At 42.7% G+C, this 19,380-nt stretch overlaps 1 protein-coding gene across 9 annotated transcripts in view; it reads right to left on the bottom strand.

Moving 5' to 3' along the window:
- Positions 1-19,380, bottom strand: part of LOC135220710 (endoplasmic reticulum junction formation protein lunapark-A-like) — a 249,695-nt gene that overhangs the window by 106,456 nt on the left and 123,859 nt on the right. For all 9 annotated transcript variants that reach the window (XR_010315766.1, XR_010315765.1, XM_064258125.1 and 6 more), the window contains one exon: positions 14,036-14,248. Coding sequence is in view for 7 of the 9 variants with exons in the window: in XM_064258125.1 (XP_064114195.1) it covers positions 14,036-14,248 (213 nt within the window). In the remaining 2 variants the exon portion in view is untranslated. The remainder of the gene's footprint in view (positions 1-14,035; positions 14,249-19,380) is intronic.

Raw genomic sequence — 19,380 nt, forward strand, 5'->3', positions numbered from 1 at the left:
GTGTTGTCCACGTTTACTTGCACTATCTTGTCTCTCACCAGAGGTTCTAGGCTCTTCAAAGCCAGGTGTACGGCGAAGAGCTCTTTGCAATTTATGTGCCAGGACACCTGTGCTGGTTCCCAGGTGCCTGACACTTCCTCCGAGCCTAATGTCGCTCCCCAACCCGTCTCCGACGCGTCGGAGAACAACACTAGGTCTGGGTTCTGTGATCTTAGAGAGATCCCTTTGTTCTCTTCCAGAGGTAGCAACCACCACTGTAGGTGTGCCTTTACCTCCACTGGAATGGGAAAAACGTCCGACAGTGTCCGTTTTTCCAGCTCCAAGACTTCTTGAGGAAGAATTGAAGTGGACGGATATGAAGTCTTCCGAGAGGGAAGAATTGTTCCAGCGAGGAAAAGCGTCCCCAGAAGGCTCAACCATTCCCTCGCTGACGTTTGCTGCTTCTCTAAGAAGAGAGAGATTATCCTCAAACCTTTTGCGGTTCTCTCTTGCGAAGGAAAAACTCAAAAAAAAGGGAAAAAAAAGAAAACCCCGAGAATCCATCCGAATCCCCAGATAGACTAGGTCTTGTCTGGGGGTCAGCTGAGACTTCTCGAGGTTCACAAGCAATCCCAACGCCTTGGTCAAATCCAGAGTTAACTTTAGGTCCTCCAAACACTGTCTCTCCGATCTGGCCCTGATGAGCCAGTCGTCTAGGTACATCGAGACATTCACTCCTTTGAGATGAAGAAATCTCGCCACATTCCTCATCAGGCTTGTGAAGACCTGAGGAGCTGTGGACAGGCCGAAACACAAGGCTCTGAACTGAAAGATCCTTCCCTTCCCCCCGTCATGAAACGGAGGTACTTCTTCGACGAAGGTGGATCGGGACGTGAAAGTAGGCGTCTTGGAGATCTAGAGACACCATCCAATCTCCTTGTCGTAAATGACGCTAGGACTGAAGCAGAAGTCTCCATGGAGAACTTCTCCTTCTGACAAAAATTTGTTCAGAGCGCTGACGTCTAGTACTGGTCTCCAGCCTGCTCCCGAGGCTTTCGCCACTAGAAAAAGGCGATTGTAAAACCCCGGGGAGTTTTGATCCAGTACTAGTTCTACTGCACTCTTGTCCCACATTTGTTCCACCATCGATCGAAGAGAGTATCCCTCAGCACAGGATCCTTGTACTTGGCTGATAGTTCCCTTGGTATTGACGTAGGGGCGGAAGTATTCAGGAAAGGGATACGATATCCCTTCCTTTAGATATTTAGTGAAGACGCGTCTGCGTCTATCAGTGTCCAGGCCTCCACGAATCCCAGGAGCCTGGCACCTACTGGTGCTTGGAGGAGAAATGTTTCATTTTCCCTTTTTAAAGGGACGAAAGGAGGACCTACCTCTTCTCTCTGGAGCCTTCCTTCTTGCGGGAGGTCTGGAGATCGGAGCACCTCGAAAGGGCTGCATAGAAGTGCTAGGTTCTTTCTTGTCCGAAACTAAAGCAGGTTTCTTCTTTCCTAGCTGACTGCGTCAGAAGATCCTGTGTCGCCTTCTCAGTTAAAGAGTGAGCTACGTCCTTCACTAACTTAGAAGGGAACAAATAGTCCGACAGAGGTGCATATAGTAGAGCTGCCCTCTGAGCATGCGAGACTGCCTTTGTTAAGAAGGCGCCATACACTGTCCTTTTCTTCAAAAGACCTGCTCCAAATAATGAAGAGACTTCCAAAGATCCATCCTGTACTGCTTTGTCGATGCAAGACAAAATGCATAACAGGGCTTCAGGTTCGATTCCCTGCGAATCGTGAGCTTTCTTGGACATCACCCAAGGACCAATCTAAGAAGTTGAAGACTTCCAATACATGGAAAAGTCCCTTGAGGAGATGATCCAGTTCTGAAATACTCCATGTTAATGCGAGCAAGAATTAAGACTTGGACGCCTTGAAGCGTCAACTAACGTCGAAAAGTCTGGCCGTCTGTAGTAGAAGGGAGGGAGAGCGATACCATATCCTCCCCCGTCTTGTACCATATGCCTCTTTCCCAGCTAATCTTGCTGGAGGCATGCAAAATACTGTCCTGACTAAGTCTTTCTTCGACTTCATCCAGGAGTCTCAAGGCGTGTAAAGCCCGCTTCATCGAGATGGTGGGCTTCATCTTCAGAAAAGACGAAGGCTTCTTCGCCTTCGCACATTCGAAAATAGCGAGCGCGGAGAAGGAGGAGCAGCCGGAGTCAACTCGTCTCCGTATTCCTCCAGAAGCAGGTAGTCAACACCTTATAGTTGGACAAGCCCTCTCTTCCATGATCGTCATCATCCGAGTTTTGCTCCAACTCGTGATAATTCTGAGTTTCTGTTCTCCTTTCAGAACTTTCCTCTTCTGGAGGAGACAAACTCCTGATCGGAGAGGGGCTAAGGGAATGAAAGTCTTTCCTTTTTCCCGTTTTGATCGACCTGGAAAGGCGTCACAACCTGCGGCTTCTCTTGCGCTTTAGAAAGACTCTTGTATGACGCTTCCCGCTCTCCGAGCGTCATGTATGACGTCTCTTGTTGACGTTTTGATGACGCTTCGCGTCTGGAAGACGCTTCGCTCTCTAAGGGCTTCCTACTCGGCGTCACAATCTTGGACGGAGCGTCACGTCTAAGATCCGCTTGAAATGACGCTTCACTTCTAAAAAGACGTCTTTCGATCTTCGTTGTACTTACTACACTCTCGTCAGCCCCCGTTCTTCGAGCAGGTGCGAGAGGACGAGACTTCTTTAATTGGAAGCGTCACGTCCTTCCGACGGGGCGCTAAAACTCCCACAAGAGATGAGTTGTTCCTGAACCGCCATAATTATCTTTCTTGAGGCTTCTCCTACGTCTAGTGCATGACGCCTCTCGTCATCACTCGGGGAAGAAGCATGATGTGGTACTTCCTCATAAGCGTCAGGTGACGCTGACGCCACCTTCGCCTTCTTAATAGCAGACGGGGCGTCATACCGAGAAGCGCTCTGGGCTTGAATCAATGTCTTGCTTCATATGACGCTTCAGCGGTCTCGATAATTTCGACTCCTTCCACCCTCGTTTAGGTGAGGGAGAGGGAGAGGACGAGAAACACTCGCGAAGGACGCTTTTTCTATAGCGCCCTTGAGCTGGCTGCCATGAAGCAGAGCTAGCTGAAGGGGACGTCTGACCGTTTGGGGATTCCCCACGACCTCCTTAAGGCTTTCGACTTTCCTTCTCCTCTGGGCATGTGAGCTTGGAAGAGGTCTAGGCCTGGGAGCGCCGCAGGGACGATCAAACGCCCCCTCCACAACACTGATAGGACTCACTTCACTAAAATGTTCACTATCACTAGCCTTACCTTTCGAGTCAGCCATCTTGGTTTTCATCTCGAATAGTCGCTTTCAGATTGGCGATTTCCGATGCCGAATCCGAAAAGACACTCTGAGAATGAGATTTATAGGAGAATCTACAGTAGTAGGGTTAGAATTATCCGTGAAAGGCTCAATAGGCCTTGAATTCCCACCTTTCAGTCGTCTAACTCTATCCCTCTCTAACTTCTTCAAATAAGAAGTCAAGTCTTCCATTCTTCTGCATTCAAACCCTCGCATTCCTTACAAGTGTTAAAAAGCAGAACACTGAACCCCCCTACATTTACGGCATACAGTGTGAGGATCAACCGAAGCTTTCGGTATCCTCACCCTGCAGCCTACATTCACACATTCTCACACTCCCATTAGAATCAGACATACTGAGAAAATTCCAAAAGAGTTATTCCAAAAACAGCGTCCACCCAGTAAGCGAATGCCAAAAACACGATCCAAATACGTCACCAAAAAGCCGAAAAAAACGTTGATCAAATGTTGAAAAAAGAATCCAAGTCAGGAGGTAATAACAACAATGTTGATACCACCGCGACAGAGAAAATATGATAGAAAACGGGGATGGTTCCTAGTCCTGCCACCCAGGGCAGGCCGGTAGATCACCTGACCTACCTGTAGCGAGTGGCGCGAAATTTGAATTTCTGTCGGGGACGACGGAGTCTTAGCTATGTATATATCTGACAGGTAAGTTGATTGTATGAAACTTTATTGTATCATGACAATAACATTTTGTTCATTGAAACTTACCTGTCGAGATTATAATATAGCTGAATCCCACCATTGGAGGTGGGAAGGGACAGAATAGAAGGATTTAGGAAACACCTTAAGTGCAGATGATTGACATCTTGATTCCTTACCTGTTAGCATAGCTGACTTCTTGATTACTGTCACCGAAGTCTGCTTTTGCTTTACTAGAGTTGCCAACAAGGTAGTGACCTGTGTAGTTGGTGCGCTCTAGATGATCTGTCAACGGGGGCGTGACCACAATGTGACTAGACCATATTGACCATACTGTGAGGGCAACGAAGCTAAAAACCACCACCTGACCTAACCTATCGAAGTTAGTCCCATAACTTCTAGGCTTAAGAAAGGGAAAGCGCCTCAAGCAACTAACCCTTCAACCATAAACCAACACCAAAATTAAAAAGCACACCTACCCCTTTTCTATAGGATAGGATTTGTGCTGCTCCCTGCCCCCAACAACATTTCTGCGGATATGTATGGTCCCTAGCGACTCGCAGTTTTCTCATATGCCGTCTTCACATCCCGCAGGTAATGTGAAGCAAACACAGAGTTGCTTCGCCAAAAAGTAGCGCTAATGATATCATTAAGTGCCATATTCTTTTGAAATGCCATTGAAGTTGCAACAGCTCTCACTTCATGGGCTTTTATTTTCAAAAGCTTCAGATCACCATCCGAGCAGGACGCATGGGCCTCCCTGATGGTGCTTCGTAAAAAGAATGCCAGTGCATTCTTCGACATAGGAAAGTCGGGTCTCTTAACCGAAACACCATAGATTTTCAGAAGGACACCGACAATCTTTGGTCTTTTGCAAATAAAATTTGAGAGCCCTGACAGGGCACAGGACTCTCTCTGGCTCTTGTCCGATGAACTCTGCTAACCCCTTGATTTCAAAGGTTTTTGGCCAGGGGTTAGATGGGTTCTCATTCTTAGCTAAGAAATTAGGATCCAAGGAACACACTGCACTGTGTCCTCTGAAACCCACATATTTACTAATTGCTTGAATCTCACTAACCCTTTTTGCCGTAGCAAGAGCAGTTAGGAAAATCGCCTTTCTAGTAGTGTCTCTCAATGAGGCAGCATGCAGAGGTTCAAAGGGAGCCGACATCAAGAACCTTAGAACTACATCAAGGTTCCATGATGGAACCTTCGGTTGTAGTACTTTGGTTGTCTCAAACGATCTCAAAAGATCGTGAAGGTCTTTATCATTTGTCAGGTCTAATCCTCTGTGATGGAAGACAGCTGACAGCATACTCTTGTATCCTTTTATTGTGGGCACTGCCAGTTTGTCCACATTTCTCAAATGCAGGAGAAACTCAGCGATTTGGTTCACAGAGGTCATGGAGGAGGAAATACCTTTCTTCCTACACCATCTCCTGAAGACAGCCCACTTCGACTGATAAACTGCTCGAGAGGAAGCTCTTCTCGCATTGGCAATAGCCTCTGCCACTGATCTTGAAAAACCTCTCGCTCTGGCCAACTTCTTGATAGTGAACTGAATGCAGTTCAGACTCAGAGCGGAGAGGTTTCCGTGGTACCTCTCGAAGTGGGGCTGTTTGAGAAGATCTACTCTCTGCAGGGTTCTCGGGAAGTCTACCAGAGAGACATGACCTCCGTGAACCAATCGCTTGAGGGCCAAAAGGGGGCGATCAGAGTCATTATCTCGCTCCTGGCGACGCCGCAAACTTCCTTGCTACCTCTCCTAAGAGTGTTGGAACGGGTGGAAAGGCTAAACGTCCATCCCCGTCCAGTCCCATAAGATGGCATCTACCGCTATTGCTTCCGGGTCAAGAACTGGAGAGCAATAAATCGGAAGCCTCTTCGTTTTCGAGGTTGCGAAGAGGTCGACTAGTGGCCGTCCCCACAACTTCCATAGCTCTTGACAAACCTCTAGATGTAGGGTCCATTCTGTGGGAAGCATCTGATGTGACGGCTTAAAAGATCCGCTCGAACATTTTGTATTCCTGAAATGCAACCTTGTTAGGATCACTATGCTTCGAGCTTTCGCCCATAGAAGGATGTCTCTCGCTATCATGAACAGTGATCGAGTGTGTCCCCCCCCCCCACCCCCCTGCCTTTTTGATGTAAGCGAGAGCCGTAGTGTTGTCCGAGTTGATCTGGACAACTCGGCCCACCAATCGTTCTTCGAAGAATTGAAGAGCCAACCGAATGGACCATCCAACTCTTTTTAAGTTTATGTGCCAGGACCTCTGTTCCCCTCTCCAGAGGCCTGACACTTCCTCCTTGCCTAGTGTTGCTCCCCAGCCCACCATGGAGGCGTCTGAGAACAACACTAGGGTCGGGGCTCAAAAGGTTGAGGGACAGTCCTTCCGAAAGTTTGATCGTATCTTGCCACCACTTCAGATGATCCTTGACCGCTTTTGAGATTACCAAAGTCGAGTCTAGATTCTGTTTGTCTTTCCAGTTTTCTGCCATAAAAAACTGGAGTGGCCTGAGGTGCAACCTCCCCAGGGAAACAAACTTCTCCAGCGAAGAAATGGTTCCCAGCAGACTCATCCATTCCTTCGCCGAGCATGTTTCCTTCCCTAAGAAGGCTGACCACTTCTCTAAGCATTTCTGCTGACGTTCCTTTGATGGAAAAGCTTGAAAAGCCGCTGAATCCATCTGAATCCCCAGATACACGATGGACTGCGTGGGGATCAGATGGGACTTCTCGTAATTGACTATAAGGCCCAGGGCCTTCGTCAGTTGCAATGTTGTCTGAAGGTCCTCCAGGCACCTTGACTCCGAAGACGACTTGATTAGCCAGTCGTCTAGGTAAAGTGAGACTCTTATCTTCGATAGTTGAAGCCATTTTCGCTACATTTCCGCATGAGGAAAGTAAAAACCATCGGCGCCGTACTCAGACCAAAGCAAAGAGCCCTGAACTGGAAGACCTGCCCTATTAAGACGAACCTCAGGAACTTCCTTGATTGAGGATGGATCGGGACGTGGAAATAAGCGTCTTGCAGGTCCAATGACACCATCCAATCCCCTGGTCTCAAGGCCCCTAACACAGACTGAGATGTTTCCATCCTGAATTTTTCTTTCTTTACAAAAAGATTCAGTCTGCTGACGTCTAGGACAGGTCTCCATCCCCCAGACTGCTTCGGAACCAGGAATAACCTGTTGTAGAAGCCTGGGGAATCCAGCATCAGGACTTCTTCTACGGCCTTCTTTTCCAACATTTGATCTAGAAGGTCGAGTAAGATCTGTTGCTTCTCTGACTGGTATGCGGGCGACAGGTCTATTGGCTTCGTGCTCAAAGGAGGCGCAGAGAGGAAAGGGATCTTGTATCCTCTCTCGATCACATCTAGGGTCCAGGTGTCCGCCCCTATCGTCCTCCATACCTGAGCAAATAAGGTGAGTCTCGCACCTACAGGTGCCTGAAGGGTAGAAATGTCAATTTTTTCCCTTCTTGATAGAAGAGATCTTACCTCTAAAGGACCCCCTTCCTCTCGAAGAACCTCTAGAGGAAGGTGCTCCACGAAAGGGCTTAAATTTCTTCTTGGGTGCTGGAGCTGTTGAAGTAGAAGCCTGAGGAGTAGGTCGTCTGGAAGATTGAGTCAAGAGGTCCCTTGTTGCTTTCTCTTGCAAGTTTACCGACAGATCCTTAATCATGGACTGCGGAAATAGGTGCGTAGAGAAGGGGGCAAATAATAACTCCGCTTTCTGAGAGGGAGAAACTGCTTTCGCCGCAAAACTACAATAGAGAGCTCTCTTCTTTAGCAGACCTGTAGCAAAATGAGATGCTAACTCATCAGAGCCATCCCTTACTGCTCTATCCATACAAGCTAATACACTCGAAAGCTCTTCCAACGAAATCGAGTCTTGACTCCTCGATTGTACATCCAAGGCCCCGAGGCACCAATCTAAAAAGTTAATCACTTCTAGCGTCTTAAATAACCCCTTGAGGTGATGATCTGTCTCCGTCATTGTCCAGGAAACCTTAGCCGATGACAAATAAGACCTCCTTGGAGCGTCCACCAAATTGGCGAAATCTCCTTAAGAAGACGGTGCTTTCAATCCTGCCTCTTCTCCTGTTTCGTACCAGATCCCCGCTCTCCCTTTCAGTCTAGATGGAGGAAGTGCAAACGAAGTCTTCCCTTTAACCTTCCTTGAATCCATCCAATCCTGGACTCTCTTAAACGCTCTCTTCGCAGAGAGCGAAGTGGCCATCTTAACGAAGCCAGGAGCCTTCCTGGCCTTCGATGAGGCAAATTGTGAAGGGGGAGAGCAAGGAACGGGCGCTTGAAAATTGTCTGGAAACAATTTCTTAAGTAAATCCGTCAAAGTCTTATAGTCTGAAGTCGCTGACGCATTTGGTTCGTCATCATCCGTAGGGCAGAGATCACTAGAAGAATCCTTCTCTCGGTCATCAGCGTCCTTCAAAGATCGCGATGACTTCGACACTTTAACATGTGAAATATCCTGACGCTTCGGACTCAACTGTTGAGCCTCCTGGCAAGCGTCCCGACATGTAAGGCGCCGCGCGTTCTGAGAAGCGTCCTGCTGAGCGTCCTGGCGAGCGTCCCGCGTGTCTTGAAAAGCGTCTTCTCGAGCGTCCTGGCAAGCGCTTCGTTGCTTAAGACGCCGAGCGTGATTATCATCATGCAAAGCTTGAACTTCCGTCATAGATCCTTGAGCGTTCTCGGCCTTTTGACAAAGACGCCGGCCGCCTGTGCGGCAACTCACGTCTCTGTCAAATTCGTCTCTCCTAGACGCCCTTTCATGAGGAACGTAATCACATTCTCTAATGCGTCGGCTACTAGGAGGAGACTCAAAGGCCGAAAAACGCGGAGAAGGAGCCGGGGACTGCCTAGTCCTCTTAACAGGCAGCCACCTATCCTTCCTCCGATGACTAGGTTCTGCCTCCTTTTTCTCAAAATAGGAAGCTAACTGTTTCTGCATTTCCCAAAGCATTTTCCTTGATGGGGAAAGTTCTCGATCAGGAGAAGGACTCATCCTGTGCGAGGAAGATGGGCGAGGGGATGCCCTTTCCTTCAACTCAGGAACATGCTTAGAGCGACTTGGACGCTCGAAAGAGTCCTCCCCTGATGAAGTCTTGTTCCTTTTCTGTGGCGGAAAAGCTTCAAAATCTTCAGGTGATGAATCTACGTACTGATCCGAAGGACGTGAAGCGTCCTCTTCTCTGAAACCTCTCTTAAGAGGGCGACAAGGGCGACGGCCGCCTGTGCGACACCTTGCGCCCCTGCCGCTCTCCCCATGAGAGGTCTTCCGAGATTCCCAACCTCGGCGAGGAGAGGAAGCCTCGGAAGAAGAGAAGCACTCTTTAAGTATCCGTGCCCGTACACGAACACCGGCAGCCTGAGATTCGTCCTCAGTTTCTGCCGAAGGGACGTCAGACCGGTCATTAGATCCCGTAACCCTCCTTCGGCTTTCGGCTTGCCCTCTCCCTAAGGCCTGGGAGTCCGGCAGGGGCCTAGGCCTAGAGGCATTATGGGACCGATCTGACGCCCCCTCCACAACACTAGATGCACTAACACTTTTATTGCAATTATTCATATTTGATTGTAGAGCAATCACTTTAGATTCCAAGGCGCGAATCGACTCCATGATCGTAGATAATACGTTTCCTTCTGCAGACACTTCCTGATTGTTTGGAGGCAATACAACAGGATTAGGTTGAATTACATCTACAGGAGGATTTAATGGAGATACAATTCTACCTTGACTTCTATTCACAGAAGCACTTCTAGAGGAAGACCTCCTGATTCTATCACGCTCAAGCTTTTTCACGTAAGAATCATATGCCTTCCATTCAATTTCAGTCAATTGCTCACACTCGATGCATCTATCATTCAACATACATACATGACTACGACATTTCGAGCACACCGAATGAGGGTCTACCGAAGCTTTCGGCAACCTCACCTTACATTCCTGTACCTTACACACCCTGAAGCTAGCAGAGCTAGATCCAGACATCGTAATCAAAGAAAAGTCAAAGCCAAATCCAAATCAAATCCACTATCACGTATGCCAAGCCAACAAGCCAAATCAAAACCAAAAGTCAATCAGAATACTCAAGTTAGCACAAGAAGTTTCAAAATCCTAGGTGGAGGTCTGTAAACAGGTGTTTACCGGAACCCGGACGACAGAGAAAAATCTGAATAGAAAATGGGAATGATTCCTGATATCCGCCTCCCAGCGGCGGGAATGGGTACTAACCACCTGGCCGCCCACTGCGTGTGCCGGGAGTTTTGAAATTCTGTCGGACGTCGGAGAATACAGCTATATATATATCTGACAGGTAAGTTTCATGAACAAAATCATAAACTTTTATGTACAAAGTTAAAAATAATAATGACATTAATATATTTGTTTCTTTTAGCAACTAAATTGTTTTCCAAAATAATTCTTTCGGTAATAAACGTCCATCAGCTGATTCTAAACGTAAACCAAAGACAAAAATAGATTTTTATTGCTGTATTTTGCTGTTTATACATTAATATTATAGTTGGGTGCTGTAATCATTACAGTAAATCATATTTTTTTTATCATAAATTAATATGTTAATTCACGAAATAGATATACTATGTACTTTTAGTTTGGTGCAGCAGCCAAATCATGAAAATAGAAAGGAATTGTTAGGTAATATACTTTTGTTTGCTGATCTGATGAAGGGGAAATTGAAGATTGGAAAATTTTTAAAAGATTTGTGACATTATAGACATATAACTTAAACACAAACTAAACAAAGGAGGCATAAAGTAAACAAGGAGCCGTTTTGTTTTATGTTACTGAAGTGGTGTTCGCCACGTTCTTTAAATTGTACTCACAAACAAGTTAATTACGTGGCATCCAAAAGCACTGATTCTTTTGCTCTTATAGGAAAGGAGCCTAAACGTCAGATGAAGGTTATTATGCGTAATATATTAAGGTGTGAAGAAGGGAAGAGATGTTTTGCTGCATGCTGCTGGTAATATTATCTTTATTATTCTTCCGATTGCACTGCAATATCGTCGCCTTCTTTATCATAGATCTTTGGTGATTACCCATATGATTTACATAATTTTGATATTTCTCTTACCTCTCTCCCTCTCTTTCCTTGTATTAAAAAAAAAAAAAAAAAAAAAAAACAAAGAGCCCCAAGTGAGTATGTAATGCACATGTGTATGTAGGCTTCTAGCTGTAATCCATAGGCTAGTAGGCTACATATGTACAGTAGTATGTATACTCCATATATTTTTAAGGCTAATGTAAAATAACTTTAAAACTGTCTTAAATTTACTTTAAGGTGATAGTTGAAGACATATTTGGTGCTTGAACTAAAGTAGGCAGTTATAAACATTGAAATAGTGGTCTTGGGTGGGTCAATTATTAAACTAGGCAGAATAAAATAACCCTTTAACGCCGATTGGATGTATTAAACGTCGATATAAGTTGTCTGTTGGGTGCTGATTGGACATATGGTACGTCGATATAAAAGTTTTTTTTTTTAAATTTGTGGAAAAATAGTTATAGGGCTACTAGGCGAAAACTTTTGAATCATGTGCCTTGGGGTATGCTATGAGCTCACGGATCAAGGCGTTGTTTTGTTTACAATCGTTACCCAGGCACGCAAGCGCGAATTTCTTTCTTCTCGCACTAAAAAGTATCTGCGACACATCTCAGAAATTATTTCGTCACTTTGACATAATTTTTGCACCATTTTAAATTAGCCGTTACATGGAGTATTATATATGAAAATGTATGCAATTTCATGTAAAATACAACAAAAAACAACTCATGGTTGTAACTTTTATCAGTTTTGAAATATCTTCATATAAATAACAATAAGTGCCAAAATTTCAACCTTCGGTCAACTCTGACTCTACTGAAATGGTCGAAAAATGCAATTGTAAGCTAAAACTCTTATATTTTAGTAATATTCAATCACTTACCTTCATTTTGCAACAAATTGGAAGTCTCTAGCACAATATTTTGATTTATGGTGAAATTATGAAAAAAAAAAAAAACTTTCTCCTTACGTTCACGCGGTAACTCTTCCGAAAAAATCATAAATTTTTTCGTCCAATTGTCGTAATGTTAGCACCATTTTAAATTAGCTGTTACATAAAGTTTTATATATGGAAATGTGCGCAATTTTATGTAGAATACAACAAAATACAACCCATGGTTGTAGCTTTTATCAGTTTTGAAATATTTTCATATAAATAACAATAAGTGCCAAGATTTCAACCTTTGGTCAACTTTGACTCGACTGAAATGGTCAAAAAACGGAATTGTAAGCTAAAATCTTACATTCTAGTAATATTCAATCATTTACCTTTATTTTGTAACAAATTGGAAGTCTCTAGCACAATATTTCGATTTATGGTGAATTTATGAAAAAAAAAAAAAAAAACTTTTCCTTACGTCCGCGTGGTAACTCTTCCGAAAAAATCAAAATTTTTTTCTCCGATTGTCGTAATGTTAGCACCATTTTAAATTAGCCGTTACATAAAGTTTTATATATGAAAATGTGTGCAATTTCATGTAAAATACAACAAAAAACAACCCATGGTTGTAGCTTTTATCAGTTTTGAATATTTTCATATGAATAACGATAAGTGCAAAAATTTCAACCTTCGGTCAACTTTGACTTGACCAAAATGGTCGAAAAACGCAATTGTAAGCAAAAACTATTACATTCAAGTAATATTCAATCATTTACCTTTATTTTGCAACAAATTGGAAATCTCTAACACAATATTTTGATTTATGGTGAATTTATGAAATAAACTTTTTCCTTACCTCCGTGCGGTAACTCTTCCGAAAAAATCATAAATTTTTTTGCCCAATTGTCATAATGTTTGCACCATTTTAAATTAGCCATTACATTAAGTTTTTTATATGAAAATGTGCGTAATTTCATGTAGAATACAACAAAAAACAACCCATGGTTGTAGCTTTTATCAGTTTTGAAATATTTTCATACAAATAAAGATAAATAGAAAAAATTTGTCCTTCGGTCAACTTTAACTCAATCGAAATGGTCGAAAACTGCAACTGTAAGCTACAAAACTTACAGTCTAGTAATATTCAATCAATTACCTACATTTTGCAACAAACGGGAAGGCTCTAGCAAAATATTTCGATTTATGGTGAATTTTTGAAAACAGCTTTTTTTTACAACCGCACGTTACAAATTCATGCATCATTTTGTGATAATATTTTCTCTCTGTTGCCTTGATCGTTTTACAATGTGTTATATACCAAAATCATTGCAATTTAGTGTACAATACAACGAAAAAAATGAACTCATTAGCTTTAACCAATTTGTATACAATTATATATGAAATTTTTTTTTTGTGCTGTCATATATCCCAATATTTGTATATGATAATGATATTTTTTTCATTTCTGATGGTTGCATACTAAACATCTAGCAATGACAAAAAAAAGGAGCCAAAAATGAACTCTTAATCTTGATAACTAAGCGTGCTGTGATTTAAAAAAAAAAAAAAAATTTCCGCTTCGGCGCTCACTCGCGAACGCCGCCGGCATACGGGTGACGATTTTTAAAATACCACTTCAGCGTTTAAGGGTTAAAGCAATTTTTGAGGGGGGGTACCAGGATAACACAGGTATTTACTTATAACTGGGGTTCTGGGCAATTTTCCCCCCAATTATCGAGGCCCTACTGTATTTTGAATTCGCGCAAATCGAATCGCGTAAGTTCGGGTTATTACTGTACTAAAGACAGCAACCAAGTATGTGCTATTTATTTTTCATAAAATTATGATTTGAAATTATCTGAGAAGCCTAACCCTACTGAATAACATGGAACTATATTTCTGCTTTTATGTATCTTCACAGCAATATACTACAAGACTTTAAATCACTTATCAAATGAAGTTATTACAACAATTCCATCACTTACAACATATTATTCTTCATAACTCACACGAGATCAAAATGAGCAATTAATTCAAACATAACGAGAAAACAACTTACCAAGATAAGGAAATTCATCTTTGAGTGCCATACCATTGTGAGACTCACACTGGCGGCATACCAGTGCAAATCGGTTAGCAGGGCCATCACCCACAAGATACTCTACAAAACGATCTAAGTATCCTCGCTCCCTTGGCAATACTGGCCGTGGCATTGGTGGCCCTGGTGGACCTTCACTACCAGGACCAATTGGTTCTAGTCCTAGCCCGGGTCCTGGAAAGAACAGATTAAACCTAATTATTCAAAAAAATAAAAGTAATCAATAATAGCACTTACGGCATGAGCAAAACATCATCCATTACACCACACAAGAACAGATGCAGTATACGGACAATCAATTTATCCTTCCAATTACATACTCCAAATAATGAATCCACTAAAATTAGGTACTATAAAACCTGGGTGACAAATATCACGGTACCATATCTTTCCAATAAATACATTACAGTGTTCCCCCATATTCATGGGGAATGGGTACCAGACCCCCGCCGAATAGCTAGAATCTGCGAATAGTTGAAACCCCCTTAAGGGGGCCGGCCGGAACTCTTATATATGGGGGTATAGGGCGAAAAATGCAAGTCATGAAAAAATTTATGGAGCTTCATATGGCAATTGAGAATACGTATACGAAATATTTCGTCAAAATTCCTCTTACTTTCGTAGTTACAAGGTAATTAGTTAACGTAACTCAATAAACCTAAAACATTGATCCGTACAAGCAAATGCAATATTTCTTCTATTATCGTAAATTTTGATAATTATTGTCAAAGAAATTGGGAGAAATGGCATCTGTAGTCATTCCCCGAGTCGAGAAAGTAGACTTCATTCAGCTACCAAGTCCAACCATGATCCAGTACGAGCACAAACTTCAAGTAGTCTACACGTTCGATTTCACCTCTACATTCGCTGCTTTTACATATGTTTATGTATGTTTCGGCAAGAATTTCATCATGCCAATGAGGAAAAGACAAGGAAAACATCTCGCTAACATACAGACGAAGAAAAATCGCTCAAGTATTATTACAGAATATCATAATATACGTGTAGTGAAGAGAGAAGGGAGGGTTGCGTAGGAACGCCCCCGTCTTGCCTGACAGCACATGTCACACTGTGCCCAAGGCTGCGATCTTTGAGCAAAGAGATCTTCATTTATGATAAATAACATAGTTTTGGTTGTTTAATACCCAAAATGGAATATGAAATTCATAATAATCATGATTTATTAAATTGTCTTTGTAAAAAGAGAGTACACCTTCGAGTTTCACCTCTGACATTCTCTTGCATTTATGTTTGTTTATCTTTGTTTCGGGCAAGAATTTCATCATGCCAAAGAGGAAAATACAAGGAAAACATCTTGCTAACATACAGAAGAAGAAAATTCGCTGTAATAAGCCAAGTTAGTGAGGGAGAGAGAGAGAGTTGCATAGGAAGGAGTGCCCCGTCTTGCCTCAAGCAGTGCCCCAGGCTATGATATATGAGCAAAGGGATCATCATTTATGATTAAATTATGATAAATAAAATAGTTTTGGTTTATTAATACACAAAAAAGAAATATACATTCATAATAATCATTATTTATTAACATTGTCTTTATAGAAATACGAAGGAAAACTTTGAACGCCCGTATCTCAAAACTATACTTATTGACCTTCAAAATCTATCTTCTCATTTAGTTTTAAAGCTATAACATTGGAATTTGATATATAACTCAGAGAGACATTATAGAACAATCAAATCAAGCTCGTTTTTCCAATTTTTGTTTCGTCTTTTTTTTATAAATTTTTTTCTCCTGATTTATAGGGTTTATTTTTTTACCATATTGAAAAATTCATATCTAGCAAAAAATTACTTTTAGAAAAAAAAATCCTCATTCGATTGGAGGTCTACATCAGGTCTATAATGGTAGTAATCCTAGGTCATAATATTAAATATCAAGGGAGGAGATAGAATTTGAAAAATGGTTATTTTCGGGATAAATCGCCCTGGCATCACAAAACCGAAGGTCAGAGGCGAAAATCATATGTGGTTTGGAGATGTCCCAAGTCACCTTATTAAGTGGTATGAATATCAAAGTCCTGTCCTTAAAAAATGGCATTAGCCGGCCGGCCCCCTTAAAAATGCTTAAAACTGGCTATATTTTCTTAATTAAAACTCATGGAAAACTCAAAAAAATGTTCATACGTACCTGGTTTTTTTCATAGTTTTATCACAAAAAGTACATTTTATGATGAAATTGAAAAAAAAAAAGGAATTTGTGGATATTTCTCATAGGATACTGTGAATTTCCTGCAAATAATGGGGGTGTATGCTCCAGAGAGAAATCCACAAGTACACGAGTCCACAAATACAAGGGGTTGATTGTACTTACAACTTCCTGGTACAGTTTTATTTTGTAACCAATTGTTTTTATGTTTAATTTTACATAAGGAGCGACAGTACTAATATCTAAAACAAAATATTGAGAGAGAACTATGAGGTGCAAAGCTTCCTTTAGTATATTAATTATAAAAAAATAACTACTGTTTCACTGCATGGCCCATGAAATCACAGATATAAAACCTAACACACTAGGTTACTGCCTTAGCACATATGGCTCCCTTGTCCCTAGAATTTCACTGTTGCAATTTTTGTCAGGGTGAATTTTTACCTGTCTGGCAGTCTCTAAAAATGCTAATAAAATGCTATTTCTACAGTTCAAACGCTAAATATGACCCTAATCATGCTCTCAAAGTATCAAGCAAAGTATTGGGCTAACTTTTAAATGAAATTAAAGTTACTCTAATTTCAATAAGCTTTCTTACCTGGCAGTCGAAAATTCTAATTTCCTGGCGCCGGCGGCACTGCTATCGTTCATGTAGGTAATACAGATTCCTCACACTTTCTGGAATACCCAGTACCCAGTCCAAGTTCCAGCTGACAACCTCAGACTTCACCACGTTTGAGGACTCGAAAGATTTAACTAGGTCACTAATGTTCTGATCTTTTGAGACGTTGAGGCCTCTATGCTTAAAAATAGAAGAAAGCATGGATCTATATCCTTTAAGCGTAGACATGGATAGCCTTCTAGAATCCCTCAGATATAAAAGGAAATCTGCAATTTCAATTATAGCAGTCTTAGAAGAAGAGATGCTATTTTGTCTGCACCACCATCTAAAAACTTTCCACTTTGATTGCTAGAGCTAGGCAGAAGAGCTTCTTCTACAGCTCGCAATAGCTTCTGCCACTCGACGTGAAAAGCCTTTTGCTCTAACAAGGTTCCTGACAGTCTAAATCCTGTCAGATTCAGAGTGGACAATCCTTGGTGATACGAGTCGAAGTGGGGCTATTTGAGCAGACGTGGACTTTGTGGAAGGAGCCTCAGGAAGTCCACTAGAAGTTTTATTAAGTCCGGGAACCATTCTTTCCTGGGCCAGAATGGAGCTATTCAAGTCATCGACACATTTTGAGGAGATTGAGGCTTATTGATGACTTCTCTCAACATTCCAAAGGGGGGAAAAGCATATATGTCGAGGTCTGTCCAATCTAGAAGCATAGCGTCTGTTCTCCACACTTGCAGATCCGGCACTGGAGAACAGAAGATCAGTAGACGATTGTTTCTTGAGGTGGCGAAGAAATCTACAGCTGGTTTTCCCCATAACTTACATAGATCTCAACATACTCTCTCGTTTAGAGTCCATTTCATGGACAGGATCTGCTTTGAATGGCTCAATTCATCTGCTAATACATTCATTTTCCCTTGTACAAACCTCGGGAAGAGTGAAATCTTGTGCTTGTTTGCCCAGAGGAGGAGAACTTCTGCTACCTCGTTGAGAGAATGAATGTGTTCCTCCCCGTCTCCGGACGTACAACAGAGCCGCGGTGTTGTCTGCGAAGATTGCCACCTTCCTTCCTCTGACTAGAGAAACAAATGCTTGAAGTCCTAAAAAAATTGCCTTTAATTCCTTGACATTTATGTGCAGGTCCCTTTCTTGTTCTGTCCAAAGACCTGAGGTCCTTCTGTTACCTATTACAGCTCCCCATCCTACATCCGATACGTCTGAATAGAAATCTAGGTCGGGGTTCGATGTTACAAGGGAAAGCCCTTTTCCTGGAGTCTCTCCTTTGCCAACCACCAGCGAAGGTCTGCTTTTATCTCTTCTGTAAGGGAAAAAACTATCAAGTCTGGTTGAGTCTTCTGGTTCCAGTTTGCTTTCAGGAAGAACTGGAGAGATCTCATGTGGAGGCGACCTAACGTCACGGAACCTTCCACTGAAGCAAGGGTTCCAAGGAGGCTCGTCCAATCCCATGCTGAGCACAACGGGCATTCAAGGAACTCCTGGACTGTCGTAAGGCATGATTCTATCCTCTTGGGGGTGAGAGAAGCCCGAAAAGTTCGAGTGTCCAGAATCATTTTTAAATAGGGAATCTTGTGTCCGAGACAATTGGGATTTCTCGATGTATATTTGAATTCCCAAATGTTGAGTCAGGTTTAATGTCCTTTGTAAGTCCTTCACACACTGATGACTGGACTTGGACCTCAGTAGCCAGTCGTCTAAGTAGAATGCTGCATTTATTCCCATTAGATGCAGCCAAATTCCTAGAGGAGTAAGGATACGAGTGAATACTTGTGAAGCTCTTCATAGTCCGAAGCAGAGGGCTGTGAACTGGAACACCCTCTTATTGAAGACAAATCTCAGAAATTCTTGGACTCTTGATGATTTGGGACATGAAAATATGGGTCCTTCATGTTGAGAGACACCGTCCAGTCATCTGGTTGTAGGGCTGACATCACCGACCGACTGGTTTCCATTCGAAACTTCGTCTTTTGTACATAGAGGTTCAATGCACTCACGTCTAGTACTGGCCTCCTGCCTCTGGAAGCCTTGGGGACTACGAAGAGTCTGTTGTAGAGGCCAGGGGAGTTCTTGTCCATTACTTCTTCTATGGCTTTTTTGTCAATAAGCGCTTCTACCTCTTTGGCTAAAGCCAAAACTCTTCCTGATCCCTTCAAGTATGCTGTCAAGCAGATGGGTATAAGGGACAGTGGAGGGTCTTGTACAAAAGGGATCACATAACCTTTCAGCACCTGGACTACCCACTGCTCCGCTCCTCTCTGACGCCATTCCTCCCAAAACAAATGGAGTCTCACTCCTACGGGTGCGTGAAGGGCCTCCCAATCACTTCTCTGATTGCTTGCAGGGAGGTTTTCTGGTGGAGTTTGCTGGTGTGTGCAAATTGGTCCTTAGTCTATTCTGCCACCTGGTCTTGACGCCTTGAAAGGGTGTTTCTACAGAGGAGAAGCTTTAGATCCCGTGACAGGAGGATCCTTAGGGCGTCTAGCTGATTGTGTCAAGAGATCGTTGCAC

Source organism: Macrobrachium nipponense, chromosome 2 (assembly GCF_015104395.2).
Source record: "Macrobrachium nipponense isolate FS-2020 chromosome 2, ASM1510439v2, whole genome shotgun sequence".
Classification (NCBI taxonomy): domain Eukaryota; kingdom Metazoa; phylum Arthropoda; class Malacostraca; order Decapoda; family Palaemonidae; genus Macrobrachium; species Macrobrachium nipponense.